The following is a 17,732-nucleotide window of genomic DNA, read 5'->3' on the forward strand; positions in this document are numbered from 1 at the left end:
GACAGACAGACAAACCAGAAAAACAGAAAGAAAGAAATAAAGACCAACAGACAGACAGAACAATGTACCAACAAACAGGCAGACAGACAGAAAGAAGAAAAGCAAGACAATAAAAAAGACAGAAAGATTAACAGACAGACAAAAAGACAGACAGACAGAAAGATTAACAGACAGACATAGAAAAAAGAAAGAAATACCATAAAACAGACCAACAGGCAGACAGACAGACTAACAGACAGACAGACAGACAGACAGACAGACAGACAGAAGAACAGAAAGACAGAAAGAAAGACCAACAGACAGACAGAAAGAAGAAAAGCAAGACAATAAGAAAGAAAGACAGACAAAAAGACAGACAGTAAGACAGAAGACAGACAGACATGATAGGAGTGGGTCTAGTCGTCTAGTCCAGGATTGAAGTTACTGTGATCAAGGGCTCAGAGTAAATCAACTCACGCCTGTTGAGGGACTAAATTCAGGCTCAGCCAAAGACCTGATTGGCTAAAACTCAGTATAAACGTATCACAGATGCATGGTGGCTTTTATAGTAAAACATTAAATAAATAAAGGAAATGTAGGGGTTTATCAGGTCAAACTGAAGCTCATCACATACTAGCTAAGGAGTAACAGCAATTTAAACTGAAGCTAGGCCAGTGCTACGTTCAGAGGGACTAAACTCAGGCTGGCCGGTTCAGAACTAAGTCTAGAGGGTTCATGTTGGGTCTGAGCAGCACACGGCCGACGGTTCCACACAGCAGATCCACCCACGCGCTCCCAAACCAGACCGCAGGAGGGAGATCTGCACCCCACACAAAGATGCCATTTTATACTCGCACACGTTCAAGACTCGTACGGCACGCAGGAGAGGAATCCAAGCTCTCACACACACACACACACACACACACACACACACACACACACACACACACACAGAGAGCATGGCATGCACAGACAGGCACGCAGACACACACCACAAGCCTGCAATTTAACAAGCCATCATAATTCCTCACACATAATTCACATCCTTCTCTTTTCATCCCTCCATGAGAAAAGACCAGAGTAAAAGCATGAAAGCATTTTATCAGCCCGAGCGGATCTGATAAACGTCCTCGTTTCCGCCCTCCTCGAACCCGACTGTGACACACAAGTGTCTCAAAGGTCAAGACGAAGAACAGAAACCCGCAGAGAAACCTGTTCTTCCAGCACGTGAGGCTGTGCTGAGCCACTGCTGGACTCACTGTGTAAGGAACTCGTACCAACACCACTCGGTCACCTGCTGCACCAGCACCGCAAGTGTGTGTGAGCGCCAAGCTTTAACCAGACAATTAGGGGAACTAAGGTGGCGCTGGCACTGGTCATGGTCACATAGATGGTTTACCACCAGCAAGCTCCAGAAATCCAGGTTTAAACCTTGCCAGTAGCTGAACTCACCGCTAATGCCAATGGGTAAGTAAATGTGTGGTGCCTTATGATGGACTGGCATCCTTTCCTAGTGTATTCCCACCCTGTGCCCACTACACTGAAGACAAAAAGACAGACAGACAGAAAGAAAGAAATATTGACCAACAAATAGACAAACAAACAGACAGGCAGACAGAAGAACAGAAAGACCAACAGACAGAAAGAAAAACAAAACAACAAACAGGCAGACAGACAGACAGAACGAAGAAAAGCAAGACAATAAGAGAGACAGAAAGACAGACAGACATAGACAGAAAGAAAGACAGGAAGACAGACAGACCAGAAAGACAGAGAGAAAGACATTAAGACCAACAAACAGGCAGACAGACAGAAAGAAAAACAAACCAACAAACAGGCAGAAAGACAGAAAGAAGAAAAGCAAGACAATAAGAGAGACAGAAAGACAGACAGAAAGAAAGACAGGAAGACAGACACACAGACCAGAAGGACAGAAAGGCCAACAAACAGGCAGACAGACAGAAAGAAAAACAAACCAACAAACAGGCAGAAAGACAGAAAGAATGATTAACAGACAGACAGAAAAAAGAAAGAAATAACATAAAACAGACCAACAGGCTGACAGACAGAGAGACTGACAGACAGAAAGACAGACGGACGAACAGAAAGAGAGAAAGAAAGACCAACAGACAGACAGAAAAAAGAAAAGCAAGACAATTGGACTACACTACTGCACACACAACCGCCAATTTGATTAAGGAGAGCCCAATCACCACACACCCCTCCCATGTGTCCAATTCGCAGCCGCTTCTTATCCCCTGCCAGCTCAGTGGTTACTGTACTGGACTAGCAATCAGAAGGTTGCTGGTTCAATCACTGTTGGCCTCTTAAGCAAAGCCCTTCACCTTCAATTGCTCAAACTGTATTCAGTCACCTCTGTAAGCTGCTTCGAATAAAATAATCTGCTAAATACTGCCAATAGAAAAGAAAATGAGAGCCACGCTAAGCTCTCTGTGATACCAGCCCCCCCACCACACCGACTTGCACCCAGGCGCCGGGACCAGTGCCCGGGATCACGTCGTAGCGAGAAGAGCCCTTGTGCAGATACAAACTAGCAAGTGTGTGTGTGTGTGTGTGTGTGTGTGTGTGTGTACCTTACCTCTCACCGGCAGAGCCACACTCAGGTTCATGTTGCACAGGTGAGCCTGGCAGCACTCCACGATCTGGTCGGGCGAGGGCGGAGTTTTGCAGGTCATGCGCCCCTGCTCGTACACGGTGAAGCAGCCCTTCTGATAAACCAGCATCCCGTCGCTCACGGTGAGAGAGGAGAAACACTGCTGACCCGTACACCGCTGACCGCTCACACACGAGCGACCCTCGCACACACACTCGTGCTCTCGGGGAACCGGCTTCACTTCTGCATCTGAGAGGAGAGACAGATAGAAAGATAGAAAGACAGACAGAAAAAAGAATAAAAGAAAGACAGACAAACACAAAGAAAGAGACAGACAGAAGAGAGAATGAAAGACAGACAGGCAGACAGACAGACAAATGGAAAGAAGGACAGACAGACAGACAGACAGACAGAAAGAAAGAAAGACAGACAGAAAAATGGAAAGAAGGACAGACAGAAAGAAAGACAGAAAGACAGACAGACGAATGGAAAGGACAGACAGACAGAAAGAATAAAAGTCAGAGAGACAGAAAAGAGACAGAAAGAACAAGACAGACAGACAGACCAACAGACAGAAAATAGAAAGAAAGAAAGACAGACAGAAAAGAGAAAGAAAGACAGAGACAGAAAGACAGAAAAGAGAAAAAAAAGACAGACAGAAAAGAGAAAGAAAGAAAAAGAAAGACAAAGAGACAGACAGAAAAAAGAAAGAAAGAGACAGACAGAAAAAAGAAAGAGACAGACAGACAGAAAAGAGAAAGAAAGACAACAGACAGAAAGAGAGACAGAAAAGAGAAAGACAGACAGATGGACAGACAAATAGAAAAACAGACAGAAAGACAGATAGAAAAGAGAAAGAAAGAAAGACAGACAGACAGACAGTAAGACAGACAGACAGACAGAAAGAGAAAGAAAGACAACAGACAGAAAGAGAGACAGAAAAGAGAAAGACAGATGGACAGACAAATAGAAAAACAGACAGAAAGACAGATAGAAAAGAGAAAGAAAGACAGACAGACAGTAAGACAGACAGACAGACAGACAGACAGACAGACAGACAGAAAGAGAAAGAAAGAAAACAGACAGAAAGAGAGACAGAAAAGAGAAAGACAGACAGATGGACAGACAAATAGAAAAACAGACAGAAAGACAGACAGAAAGAGAAAGACAGACAGACAGACAGACAGACAGAAAATGGATTAATCTGGTGTGGTTCTAACATTTCATTCACTGTGCAGCAGACGTTACTCTAATTAACACGCCCCTCGTTTAAACCCTCTGTACCTTTGGTGGGGGGGTCCGCCGTGATGTTGGCATTACACAGGTGACCCGAACAGCACGTGACGATACTATCAGGTGAGGTGGGCGTGTCACATTTAGCCCCGCCCCTCTGTGAGGCGGCGTAACAGCCTTTACGGTGCCGCAGCTTCCCGTCCGTCACCGTGACCGAAGAATAACACAGATCTCCTGAACAGCGCCCCCCGCTGGCACACTCCGGTCCTTCACATACACACGCGTGCTGTACGGAGTCCGGCACGGGACCGACGTCTGCAGGGAAAACACACGGAACACAGTTAACCTTTATCCATACATTAAATTTACACCCTGCACACAGAAATCCCAGTAAATTATTATTACGTCTATAAACAGCTACAGAGAGGAAACACTTTCAATTATTGATCAGTATTGATCACCATAAACCAGCAGCAATGGCTTATGGATAAATATGTAGGGAGTTCCCCCAACTGGCCAGTCATTATGACCGAAACATTTCATCGATTTTAGGGTCCTGGCCATAAGACAGGAAGGGGTTAAACCTGTTCTGGGTATGCTTTGAAGATTAGTTCTAGTCCCACTCTGGATGTTTTGCTCTATATAAGTCTAGACAGGATCAGTATCTCTTGGTTTCGGTATAGGGTGACACGGTGGCTCGGTGGGTAGCACTGTCGCCTCACAGCAAGAAGGTCCTGGTCCGGGTCCTTCCTGTGCAGAGTTTGCATGTTCTCCCCGTGTCTGCGTGGGTTTCCTCCGGGAGCTCCGGTTTCCTCCCACAGTCCAAAAACATGCAGTCAGGTTAATTGGAGACACTGAATTGCCCTATAGGTGAATGGGTGTGTCTATGTGTGTGTCTGCCCTGCGATGGACTGGCGCCCTGTCCAGGGTGTTACTGTGTGCCTTGCGCCCATTGAAAAACTGCAGTAGGCTCCAGCACCACCCCACCCCCCCCTTACCCTGAAGTATTTGGAAAGTATTGTTGAGGTACTAGTCAAGATTTATATTTAAGTATCTTTTTTATCTTTTTCTCCCAATTTAACCCAACGGCGTCCAAAGAAGGTGCATATTCGCCCGTACAGGCACAGGCATTAATAATCCCGCCCCTTAGTCCAGTCTTTCCCACCCAGCAGACTGGAGGCCAATTTTGTCTACTGCAGGCATTAGCCAACTGTGCCTGCTAGAGGGCGCCCAGCCGACCGGTACCGGGGCCGAGATTCGAACCAGAATCTCAGAATCTCGGCACTGGTGTGCTAGCGGATCATCCGGCTGCCTGGTCAGGATTCATTTAGCACAATCTGGGCATGCTGGTCTACAACACCAGCCTAAAACAGTCATGGACAATTGTGTATCTCCAGTTCACCTCAGTTGCACGTCTTTGGACTGTGGGAGGAAACCGGAGCTCCTGGAGGAAACCCACACAGATACGGGAAGAACATGCAAATTTCACACAGAAAGGACCCGGACTGCCTTACCTGAGGATCAAACCCAGGACCTTCTTGCTGTGAACTGACAGTGCTACCCACCGAGCCACCGTGCCACCCTACTTTATCCCTATATAAGTATTCTGGTGTAGATTAGTTTAACCAGGTTTAGGTAAACTACTTCTGATTAGTTTAACCAGATCTGGCTGAAACAAACTAGGTACCAACGACCTTCACTGCACATTAGTAGAATCACCTGAGCCTGGCATCTTCACAGTAACGTTGCTGTTGCACAGCGTCTCCTGGCAGCACTGCACCACCATGCCCGACTCCAGCAGAGAGCTTCCGCACCGGACCGCCTCTTCATCCCTACCCACAATGCACCCCTTCTGTCGCAGGGCCGTCCCGTTCTGGATGGAGAGAGCCGAGAAGCACCGGCGGCCGAAGCAGCGCCCAGCGCCGCCGCATGACTGCCCGTCACACACACACTCGATGTCAGTCACATTCGCCGCTTTATCTGTGCACAACACACACACACACACACACACACACACACACACACACACACGGGAAGAGGGTGAATCATTTTCTACCTCTTTTATACGCAGTACTGTGATGCAGAGTTAGCAAAGTCAAATTCTTCTACAGAGGGCACGAGCAACACAGGCATAACAGTGAAGGAGGGAGAGGAAGAAGGCAGATCAAACACAACATGTATTTTTTAATGTGTGTTTGTCCTAATAAATTAAAGATGTGGCTATAATATGTATTTTAAACAGCCAGGGTCACATTAGAATTGACACGCTGGTGTGCCTGGTGACACACCAGACATAACATTATGAGCACTGACAGGTGAAGTGAATAACACTGATTATCTCTTCATTACGGCACCTCTTAGTGGGGGGGGGGGGTATATTACACAGCAAGTGAACATTTTATCCTCAGAGTTGATGTTAGAAGCAGGAAAAATGGGCGAGCGTGAGGATTTAAGGGCCAAATTGTGATGGCTAGACGACTGGGTCAGAGCATCTCCAAAACTGCAGCTCTTGTGGGCTGTTCCCGGTCTGCAGTGGTCAGTATCTATCAAAAGTGGTAAACCGATGACAGGGTCATGGGCGGCCAAGGCTCATCGATGGTCCGTGTGGTCTGATCCAACAGACGAGCTTTTGTTTGTTTGTTTATTAGGATTTTAACGTCATGTTTTACACTTTGGTTACATTCATGACAGGAACGGTAGTTACTCATTACACAAGATTCATCAGGTCACAAGGTTACATCAAACACAGTCATGGACAATTTAGTATCTCCAGTTCACCTCACTTGCTACCCACAGTGCTACCCACTTAGCCACCGCCCCCAACAGACGAGCTACTGTAGCTCAAAGTGCTGAAGAAGTTCATGCTGGTTCTGACAGAAAGGTGTCAGACTCCATGCTTTGACGGGTCAGGGCTGTTTTGGCAACAAAAGGGGGACCAACACAATATTAGGAAGGTGGTCATAATGTTATGCCTGTTTAGTGTATTTCTATGTGTACAAAATGTTGTGTACATGGAACGTTTGGTAACAATCTCTCCCAGCTAGCAACCTGCCTGAGCCAAGTTGCTAAGCTAAGCTAACCTTACTAAAATGATGGGTGCAAAAACGTAGTTTTTTATTTGATTAATTTATTTTACATTTATTTATTTTATTGATTTTACATAGTATTATTACACATATACATACACAACTGATTAACTTAGATATTCTAAATGTAATAATAATTATAACTACTACTGAAGTGATTATATGGTATAATAATAACACAATATAAAATGCTGTCATAGCAAAAATAGTGTTTATTTTTATCGTTTAGTCTTTATGCTTTTAGTTTTGGCATACGTTCATCTTGAGCATAGTAAAACGTTCATTAATACACATTGTATAAAGTGGGACATGTTTGGAAAATGTTTTAATGGTCTACAAAGTTAGCATAAATGCTAAAAACGTTTTATTTCGCGCTCATGTTGGAGGCCAGATTTCCAGTCTATTTAATTCTAGTCAATAACAATAATGTCTCAGTTTTATTCGACTATAATAAATAAAAAACAAAGACATGTGGTAATGCGTAATCGTTACATCATAACTTGCTGTACTGAGTATGGGGGGGGGGGGGGGGGGGGGGGGGCACGGTGGCTTGGTGGGTAGCAATGTCGCCTCACAGCAAGAAGGTCCTGGGTTCGATCCCCAGGCGGGGCGGTCAGGGTCCTTTCTGTGTGGAGTTTGCATGTTCTCCCCGTGTCTGCGTGGGTTTCCTCCGGGAGCTCCGGTTTCCTCCCACAGTCCAAGAACATGCAGTCAGGTTAACTGGAGACACTGAATTGTCCTATAGGTGAATGGGTGTGTGTAGGTGTGTGTGTGTGTCTGCCCTGCGATGGACTGGCGCCCCGTCCAGGGTGTTACTGTGTGCCTTGCGCCCATTGAAAAGCTGGGATAGGCTCCAGCACACCCAATGTTGTGTAGCTTAGTTGGGTTGCAAAGAAAAATAATTAAATAATAATTAAATACACAAATTTTAACAGGCACAAACACGAAGTAAACTTGTACCCGAACGTCCCTTCGTGGAGGCTTTACGTTACATCTTGTAAACCACAGTAGGATCAGAATGCCACTGATTTAATCATTTAGGTGTATTTCGTTTTGTGTTTGGAATGCGGTAACAATCATGGACAAAATGTGTGAACATCACAGGCAAACGTGGCCTTAAACAGTGAGGATGCCAACTTCCTCTTCCTCACTTCCCCACAGTCTGAATGACTCTTCACATAATTAGAAGACTAGCATCATGAGTAGCTGTACGAGAGTCTTACCTTCCACGCTGGCAGCTGGTACAACCATCAACACCATGAGGAGCAGGATCATGATGCCATCGTCCATCGCAGACCTACCGACACACAGTAACACACATCATGAAGAAAACGCAGCTGAAAAAAACTCCAGATCGAATTTTAATTCATCAGAAACGTCCGGTGTCGCCCAGCGCGGCTTTAAAATCCCGACCAGCGTCGTTTCTGAGTTGGAGCGAGCGAGAAAACTGCGTAGTTGCAGAAACCACCAACTCGCACATCGAGAAGATGACAGCCTCCTACTGCTCGCCGGAAAAAGTGAGACGCGGTACAGACAACAGAGGGGAAGAGGAGGAGAGACGGTGAGGAAAAGAAAGTCGGAGGAAGAGGTGGGCAGACAGAGAGATGGGAACATGGGATTAGTGAGTAAATGGGGTCAGGACTCCTCTCCAAAAACCTGGAGATGTGGAGATGTGGAGATGTGAGGATGTGTGGATGTGAGGATGTGGAGATGTGAGTTACAGTACTGTGACAGTATATTGTCTAAGCAATTGAGGGTTAAGGACCTTCCTCAAGGGCCCAACAGCAGCCTGGCAGTGGTGGGGCTTGAACCAGCGACCTTTCGATTACTAGTCCAGTACCTTAATCACTAGCCTACCAACTACCCTGTGTGTCCTTATTTAAGATTAAGATCACATAAGAACTGTTTAAGCTCAGCGGTAGATTAGTGGTTATGGTACTAGAGTAGTGATCAGAAGGTTCCTGGTTCAAGTCCCACCACAGACAAAATGTCACTGCTGGACTTCTAAGCAACCCAGGATTCATACATCTCAGTGTTTATACGACTCATTGTTCATATGACTCAGTGTTTAAATGACTCAGTGTTCATATGACTCATTGCTTACACGACTCAGTGTTCACCCAACTCAGTGTTGATACGACTTATTGTTCAACGACTCAGTGTTCATATGACTCAGTGTTTAAATGACTCAGTGTTCACACGACTCGGCGTTCACACAACTCCGTGTTTACATGACTCAGTGTTGATATGACTCACCGTTAATAAACACGACTCAGTGTTCAAAGAACTAAGTGTCCACCCGACTCGGGTTGATATGACTCGGTGTTGATGCGACTCGGTGTTCATATGACTTAAGAGTTCATACGTCTCAGTGTTCATACGACTCAGTATTCATACACTCTTAAATCACATAGTGTTCATACAACTCAGTGTTCACCCACCAATTCAGTTTTAATACGACCCGTTGTTCATGCGACTCAGTGTTCATGCAACTCTGTGTTTATACGACTCAGTGTTCATGCAACTCTGTGTTTATACGACTCAGCGTTCATGCGACTCTGTGTTTATACGACTCAGCGTTCATGCGACTCGGTGTTCATGCGACTCAGTGTTCATGCGACTCAGTATTCATACACTCTTAAATCACATAGTGTTCATACAACTCAGTGTTCACCCACCAATTCAGTTTTAATACGACCCGTTGTTCATGCGACTCAGTGTTCATGCAACTCTGTGTTTATACGACTCAGTGTTCATGCAACTCTGTGTTTATACGACTCAGCGTTCATGCGACTCTGTGTTTATACGACTCAGCGTTCATGCGACTCGGTGTTCATGCGACTCAGTGTTCATGCGACTCAGTATTCATACACTCTTAAATCACATAGTGTTCATACAACTCAGTGTTCACCCACCAATTCAGTTTTAATACGACCCGTTGTTCATGCGACTCAGTGTTCATGCAACTCTGTGTTTATACGACTCAGTGTTCATGCAACTCTGTGTTTATACGACTCAGTGTTCATGCAACTCTGTGTTTATACGACTCAGCGTTCATGCGACTCGGTGTTCATGCGACTCAGTGTTCATGCGACTCGGGGTTCATGCGACTCGGTCTTTATACGACTCAGCGTTCATGCGACTCAGCGTTCATGCGACTCAGTGTTCATACGACTCAATGTTGATACGACTCATTGTTCTCACAACTCAGTGGTTATTTGACTCCGTGTTCATATGACTCATTGTTTTTACAACTTAGTGTCCCCACAACTCAGTGTTCATACGACTCAGCATTCATGCGACTCAGCGTTGATATGATTCAGTGCTCATACGACTCCGTGTACTGATACAACTTAATGCTGAAGCGACTCAGTGTTCATACGACTCAGCATTCATGCGACTCAGCGATCATACGACTCAGTGTTCATACGACTCGGTGTTCAAACGACTCAGTGTTCACATGACTCAGTGTTCAAATGACTCAGTGTTCACATGACTGTGTTTACAATCATCTAGAAGCGGAACAACCCTGGAGGAAAGCGCTAACCACCCATCCTGTATACCTGAGGTACATTTAACCCTCCTTTTAACCTGAAATCAGGGACAATTAAGCTCTCGCTGACTCCTGGTCACTGTGCATTACCGATATCCATCATAAATCCCAGAGACGTGATCCAGAGCTCCAGATATTACACGCCGAAGTCTCCCGGCCCTGTTCTGATTAACGTGTTATTTAGACGAGGTGACGACCCCACCGCGGGGGGCTCGGTCTCCGCGGGGTACGAGCTCGTCCCCGACTGGGCACGCGGCCGACCGAAATCGAACCGAAGTGGGTCTCATGCTTCTGAGTTGTCCTGGCAACAAGGCGCCGAGTGGCACGCAGTGGGAGAACTGGCGCGCTCCTATTGGTCACAGAGAGAGACCGAAAAAAGAGAGGGAGGAAGACGGAGGAGGGTAGGCTGCCTGGCAGAACGACAGGGGAAGCCAGACGTGCGAGGAGGAGGAGGAGGAAGAGGAGGAGGAGTGGAGAGGGGTCGGTGCACAGCAGGACAGATGAGTGCGGAATCACAGACGCATTTCGGAGCCAGACGGTCGTCCCTCTCTCCTCTGAATGCACCATCGTACCGCCCAGCACTATCTGACTGAATAAAAGGACGATTAAAATGCTCCTTCATCATCGCCGTTCTTGGTTCGTGATGAAATGCGAGCGTCTAACAGCTCCCTGGTGATCGGTTTATTCCACACAAATCACTTAACATTAGCCAGCGTGTGTGTGTGTGTGTGTGTGTGTGTGTGTGTGTGTGTGTTTTAGTCACTGTCTGTTTGCTCCCGGACATAAAAAAATTTTCAGACTGGACGTTCAGACTGGACCTGAATTTCATGCTCTTTTAATTAGGCCACAAACACACACACTCACACACACACACACACACACACACACGGGCATAAAGAGCTGCTCCTAGCAGCAGGAGTTGGGGGCAAACCGAGGGGGTAAACAGGGTGAAACAGGGGGCAGTAGGGTAGACCGGGTGCAGCGCGGGAATTCACAGAAATAGATGCGGGCGAGGAAAACGGGGCATTGTGCTCTCAATTAGGAAGAGCAATACGGCTGGGGATTCGGCTCAATTATACCAGGAACTGTGGGGAGCAGTGCAGTGACCTGGATTCCTCTGGACCGACTGACCCAGGATAAAACGTCGTATCTGACTTTAATTTGTACCTCAGTAATAAAACGGTTTATTTAAACTGGCGGTAAATAGATTACTGACCAGTGTCCCATTAGAACATAGTTTTATATTAACGTATTCATGCTTTAATAAATAGCGATTGCTAACTGAATTGCCGTAGGATTGCTAGGACACCTCATAGTGCAAATTAGCCAGTAAACGTGAGACACTTTGAACGCTACATGAATGAAAATGATGAATTATGTAGGGCCTTATGTATAAGAATTTAAGAAGAAAATTCATAGGGATTAGTGGGACTGAAGATGTGGGACGTTCATGATGACGAGCACAGTCCACCCTATTTTGTCCTAATTTAGTTTGTCCCAATAGTCCCCCCACCACTGAAAGTGAGTGTTAGCGCTGCGTTTCCGCCTCCTTCCTTTAAAACCGTACTAACATGAGACAGGTGGCTTCATTTTGGCTAATTGCAGCCACTACAGGAATGAATTTCCCCACATCCTGGCTCAGACTGAACTTAGATTACAGAAACATGACACGAGGAGAGAAGCACGTCTGAGCTAGAGCTGTCTGAATCTCAATCTCACTGGGTTTTGGATTGTTTTTGTTTAGTTTGGTTTGATAGTCCAGCAGGACTTTATTGGTCTTGTATTATATATACACTTCCAGTCTTATAGTATTGAGGAATTTGAGGATTATTCTGTATTATCTATAATATATTGGGCACATGTAATCTGCTGTACTTTGTACCTTTAGATTATACATTATTTATCATCTGAATGAATACAGATTGTTCAGTCGGGCAGAAACAAGCCGGGATCAGAAAGTTCTGTAAGATTTTAGCTCACACACACTGAGTTCTAATGCGGGTCGTGAAAACGACCGGCTGCAGGTTGGAATCTGATCATTTCTGTTATAAATATGTGAGCAGATTTTGAGATCTGAAGAATGTACAAGCAGTCCGGCACTTTTAACACCCTTTAACAGATAAATCACACACGTGAAACTGAACCCAAACCTAATGACTGATAGATGGATGGATGGAGGGAGGGAGGGAGGGAGGGAGGGAGGGAGGGAGGGAGGGGCGGGCGGGAGGGAGGGAGGGAGGGAGGGGCGGGCGGGCGGGCAGATGGATAGGTAGGTAGGTAGGTAGGTAGGTAGGTAGGTAGGTAGGTAGGTAGGTAGGTAGGTAGGTAGGTGGGTTGATGGATGGATAGATAGACAGGTAGGTAGGTAGATGGATGGATGGATGGATGGACGGATGGGTCGGTGGATAGATAGATAGGTAGACAGACAGGTAGGTAGGTAGATGGATGGATGGATGGATGGATGGGTGGACAGATAGATGGATGGACGGATGGATCGATAGATAGACAGGTAGGTAGGCAGATAGACAGGTAAATAGGTAGGTAGGTAGATGGGTGGATGGATGGGTGTGTAGATCAATGGATGGATGAATGGATGGATGGATGGATGGGTGGATGGATGGATGAATGGATGGATGGATGGATGAATGGATGGATGGGTGAGTAGATCAATGGATGGATGAATGGATGGATGGGTGGATGGATGGATGGATGAATGGATGGATGGGTGAGTAGATCGATGGATGGATGAATGGATGGATGGATGAATGGATGGATGGGTGAGTAGATCGATGGATGGATGAATGGATGGATGGGTGGATGGATGGATGGATGGATGGATGGATGGGTGGATGGATGGGTGAGTAGATCGATGGATGGGTGGGTGTGTAGATCAATGGATGGATGGATGAATGGATGGATGGGTGGATGGATGGGTGGATGGATGGATGGATGAATGGATGGATGGGTGAGTAGATCGATGGATGGGTGGGTGTGTAGATCAATGGATGGATGGATGAATGGATGGATGGGTGGATGGATGGGTGGATGGATGAATGGATGGATGGGTGAGTAGATCGATGGGTGGGTGGGTGTGTAGATCAATGGATGGATGGATGAATGGATGGATGGGTGGATGGATGGGTGGATGGATGGATGAATGGGTGGATGGATGAATGGATGGATGGGTGAGTAGATCGATGGATGGGTGGGTGTGTAGATCAATGGATGGATGGATGAATGGATGGATGGGTGGATGGATGGGTGGATGGATGAATGGATGGATGGGTGGATGGATGAATGGATGGATGGGTGGATGGGTGGATGGATGGATGAATGGATGGATGGATGGATGGGTGGGTGTGTAGATCGATGGGTGGGCAGGTGGCTTGGGTGGATGGATGGGCGGGTAGCTAGATAGATTACCTCTGGCTTTTACAAAGATTACATTTCATTCATTTTATTTATTTATTCTATTTAGAGCAAATAAATAGGACCACAAACACCCACAGCTATCCAAAAGTAGAACATTTCTATGAAACCCTCTGTGAGCTGAAATGATGTAAATCGAAAAAAGCAATTAATAATAATTCCCAAACTAAATCATCAAATCAAACTAAATAAAACATTAAACCTAAAAAAACACAACAGCAGGAATGATCTGATTCTATAGTTCATATAAAGTAGAAGTAATTTGTATCTCTATAAAGACTCTATAAATACAAACACATACTTTGGGTTACCCTCGGTTAGAACAAACAGCCACTAATGTGGGTCTTTCATCAAACCAACTTTCGAAGGCCAATGGGGGCGGGGGTACGCTGAATACAATTTTCACTTTCAGCCTTTTGCATAAAAGCCAAAATCCTCTTAGGTTTTCTTTCCATTAGCAGAAACAGCTACTAATGTGGGTCTTTCATAAAAGCAAATGGACATAAAGTGAGTGTTCAAAAAACAGGGTACGTTTATTAGCATAAAATAACTGTATTTTAGTCTGTACGCTGTTGCGGGGGGTTAAATTTGTTCACTTAGAGCAGGGGTGTCAAACTCATTTTCACCGAGGGCCACATCTGCATTATGGTGGCCCTCAAAGAGCCGATTGTAACGTATCCTGCTGTGACTGCAGTCGCCTTTTAAGTCTTGGACAATTTATTGTTTTTCTTGGAGGCAAAATGTCTAATTTATTCTGTATATTTATAATGCATATCTACATTTATATTGTTCTCCTTTACCACAGACACGCCTCATAACACAAGAGACGTATCTTTCATTAAATTTCCTCCTTCTGCTTCAATTTTCTCTTCTTGTACATTTTGGGATTATTTGTAAATATTTCTCAGCATCACTTGTTGGAAAACCGCCTCAGTTAAACGCTCATGTGGAAAATCTGCCATCTAGTGGCGCGATGCGGTTACTTTGCGGGTCATAAAATGGGCATGCATTGTGGAAGATGCAGTTTATGTAGGATTTTACAGTATTTTCAGACAATCGTACGTCTTTTAAGCTCTCGCGGGCCACATAAAATGACGTGGCGAGCCTTGAGTTTGACACACGTGACTCAGAGAATTGAAATAACATAGAACTTAAAAAACAGGGTGTCCACACTTTTACATAAGGTGGTAGTCTGTTTACTTCATGACTGTTTAGTTAACACTTAAAAGAATAAAGATATTCTGGCATCTAAACATTTACCCTTTTATTTTATTTATTTACCACATTTTGGAATCAAAACTAAAATACAAACGATACCCAACCACAGGTACGACTGATATTCACCTGCTGGGAGCTTTATCTACATTTACATTTATGGTATTTAGCAGACGCTTTTATCCAAAGCAGCTTACAGTACTGTGACATTATACAGTCTGAGCAATTGAGGGTTAAGGGCCTTTCTTAAGGGCCCAACAGTGACAATCTGGCAGTGGTGGGGTTTGAACCAGTGAGCTTTTGATTACTAGTCCAGTACTTTAATCACTAGGCTACAACTACCCATATCTAACCGTTATTGTTTCTCATATTTCATCTCTATACTGCCTCACTTGTCTAATCTTTCCTTCTATACATCATCATTCTGTCAAGCGCTTCTCTATTTTCATTCGTACCTTCATCTTCCTCCGTCACTCCCTTCACCTTCCTGTCCGTTTTTCTATTTCCTCTATATTCATCCTTCGTTTTCTCGGGCCGTCGGGGTCGGGCGGCCTCGTTCCCCGGCTGTTCCTTATCCGGGATCTGATATCGGCCTCTCGCAGCCAGGCGGCCCACGGGAGGATCACGAGACGAGTGGCAAGATCAAACGGCGGCGCTTCAGAAAAGAACATGAGCTCTGGTGCGCTACAGAAAGAAGATGCTGCACTCGAGTCAGAGGGAGCCGAGATAAGACGACGGCTTCAAAGATATTTCTGAAGTTACATATAACCGAGGCCCTGCTTAATTCACGGCCGTGAAAATCGTGTCACAGTACGTGAAATGAGCCTGTATAGCTGGTGTTTAGCGATTTAACGTTTTTCATTCGTGTAGCGTTCAAGTGCCTCACGTGTACTGGCTAATCTGTGCTATGAGGCATCCTAGCAATCCTACGGCAATTCAGTTAGTAATCGCTTAGTCAAAACGTCCAAGATGTCTAAGTGTAAAGCAGATAAAAGCATGACTCGGGTAACTGAGCTCTAGAGTCCAGTGGCGGCGTGCTTTACACCACTGCATCCGACGCTTTGCATTCATTGCGCTTGGTGATGTAAGGCTTGGATGCAGCTGTTCGGCCATGGAAACCCATTCCATGAAGCTCTACACACTGTTTCTGAGCTCATCTGAAGGCCACATGAAGTTTGGAGGTCTGTAGTGGTCGACTCTGCAGAAAGTTGGTGACCTCTGCGCACTATGTGCCTCAGCATCCGCTGACCCGCCCTGTCATTTTACATGGCTACCACTTGGTGGCTGAGTTGCTGTCGTTCCCAATCGCTTCCACTTTGTTATAATAGCACTGACAGTCGACTGTGGAATATTTAGTAGTGAGGAAATTTAACGACTGGACTTGATGCACAGGTGGCATCACGGTACCACGCTGGAATTCACTGAGCTCCTGAGAGCCGAGGTGCTCGGTTTTATACACCTGTGGCCATGGAAGTGATTGGAACACCTGAATTCAATTATTTGGATGGGTGTGTGAATACTTTTGGCAATGTAGTGTATATTAAGTAGGGCCCTACACATAAGGTACTTGGGCCACCCAAAAAATCTTAATTATCTAATTCAAAAGTTCAAAACCTATTACGCCCCATTTAATCTTGTTTCCCAACAAGCGTATGGCACGGTGCTACCCGGTGGCTCGGTGGGTAGCACTGTCGCCTCACAGCAAGAAGGTCCTCGGTTCGATCCCCAGGTGAGGCGGTCCGGGTCCATTCTGTGTGGAGTTTGCATGTTTTCCCCATGTCTGCGTGGGTTTCCTCCCACAGTCTAAAGACGTACAAGTGAACTGGATATACAAAATTGTCCATGACTGTGTTCGATATAACCTTGTGAACTGATGAATCTTGTGTAACCAGTTACTACCGCTCCTGTCATGAATGTAACCAAAGTGTGACATAAAAATCCTAATAAATAAATAATGGTGAGTTTTACATCCCGAGTCACAAATGTTCAAATGTGACTGATCACACTAGAAATGCTCATTTGTTTACGCCATTATGAGACAGACGTAAATATATATATAAATTATATTTTATGGTTTTTTGGCTATTTCAGGATCACTAACATGGAAAAACGACTCATGCAAATGCAAATTATGATTGTTAGACTTAGGAAGAACCTCATTTCTGTCAGTAATAGATTTTAAGGTTTGGCTGCTAAAATGAGCCGGGTATTATTATATTAAATTATATTTGATATGGTCTGAAAAAGCAGGAAACAAACAAGACGCTGGTAAGATGGGAGTCATCATCTCATCTCCTGATGATTCACCGCTCGTTTACTTCATCTTTATTCGTTCTGGCGAGCCCAACGTGTCAGCACCATGTGGGACGCCGTTTAGGGACGAGACCGAGTTTATCAACATTCGGCAAACATGAACTGATGGAGGGAAAAAAAAACGTCAACATGAGAGCGTCTGATGTGAGAGAAGCGCCGATACCACAAGCTAACTGCAAAAACAAGGACTTAATCGTGTTGGCTAGCTGTTTTTGGGTGCAAATGTGGGGCAGAAAGAAACAACCCCGGGTTATCTTCGGGACTGAGATGTATAGAGTCGTACCAGTGTTGATTCTCCTCAATGCACGGC

General features: G+C 45.3%; 1 protein-coding gene across 2 annotated transcripts in view; it reads right to left on the bottom strand.

The window, feature by feature from the left end:
- The window catches only part of LOC134324442 (activin receptor type-1-like), a 51,474-nt gene that overhangs the window by 14,521 nt on the left and 19,221 nt on the right, over positions 1-17,732 (bottom strand). For both annotated transcript variants that reach the window (XM_063006291.1, XM_063006292.1), the window contains exons 2-5: positions 8,136-8,209; positions 5,546-5,806; positions 3,878-4,141; positions 2,579-2,842 (exon numbers count right to left, since the gene is read on the bottom strand). In XM_063006291.1, coding sequence (XP_062862361.1) covers positions 2,579-2,842; positions 3,878-4,141; positions 5,546-5,806; positions 8,136-8,202 — 856 coding nt within the window. In that variant the 5' untranslated portion in view covers positions 8,203-8,209. The remainder of the gene's footprint in view (positions 1-2,578; positions 2,843-3,877; positions 4,142-5,545; positions 5,807-8,135; positions 8,210-17,732) is intronic.

The sequence above is a fragment of the Trichomycterus rosablanca genome, chromosome 12, assembly GCF_030014385.1.
Source record: "Trichomycterus rosablanca isolate fTriRos1 chromosome 12, fTriRos1.hap1, whole genome shotgun sequence".
NCBI classification, from domain to species: Eukaryota; Metazoa; Chordata; class Actinopteri; order Siluriformes; family Trichomycteridae; genus Trichomycterus; species Trichomycterus rosablanca.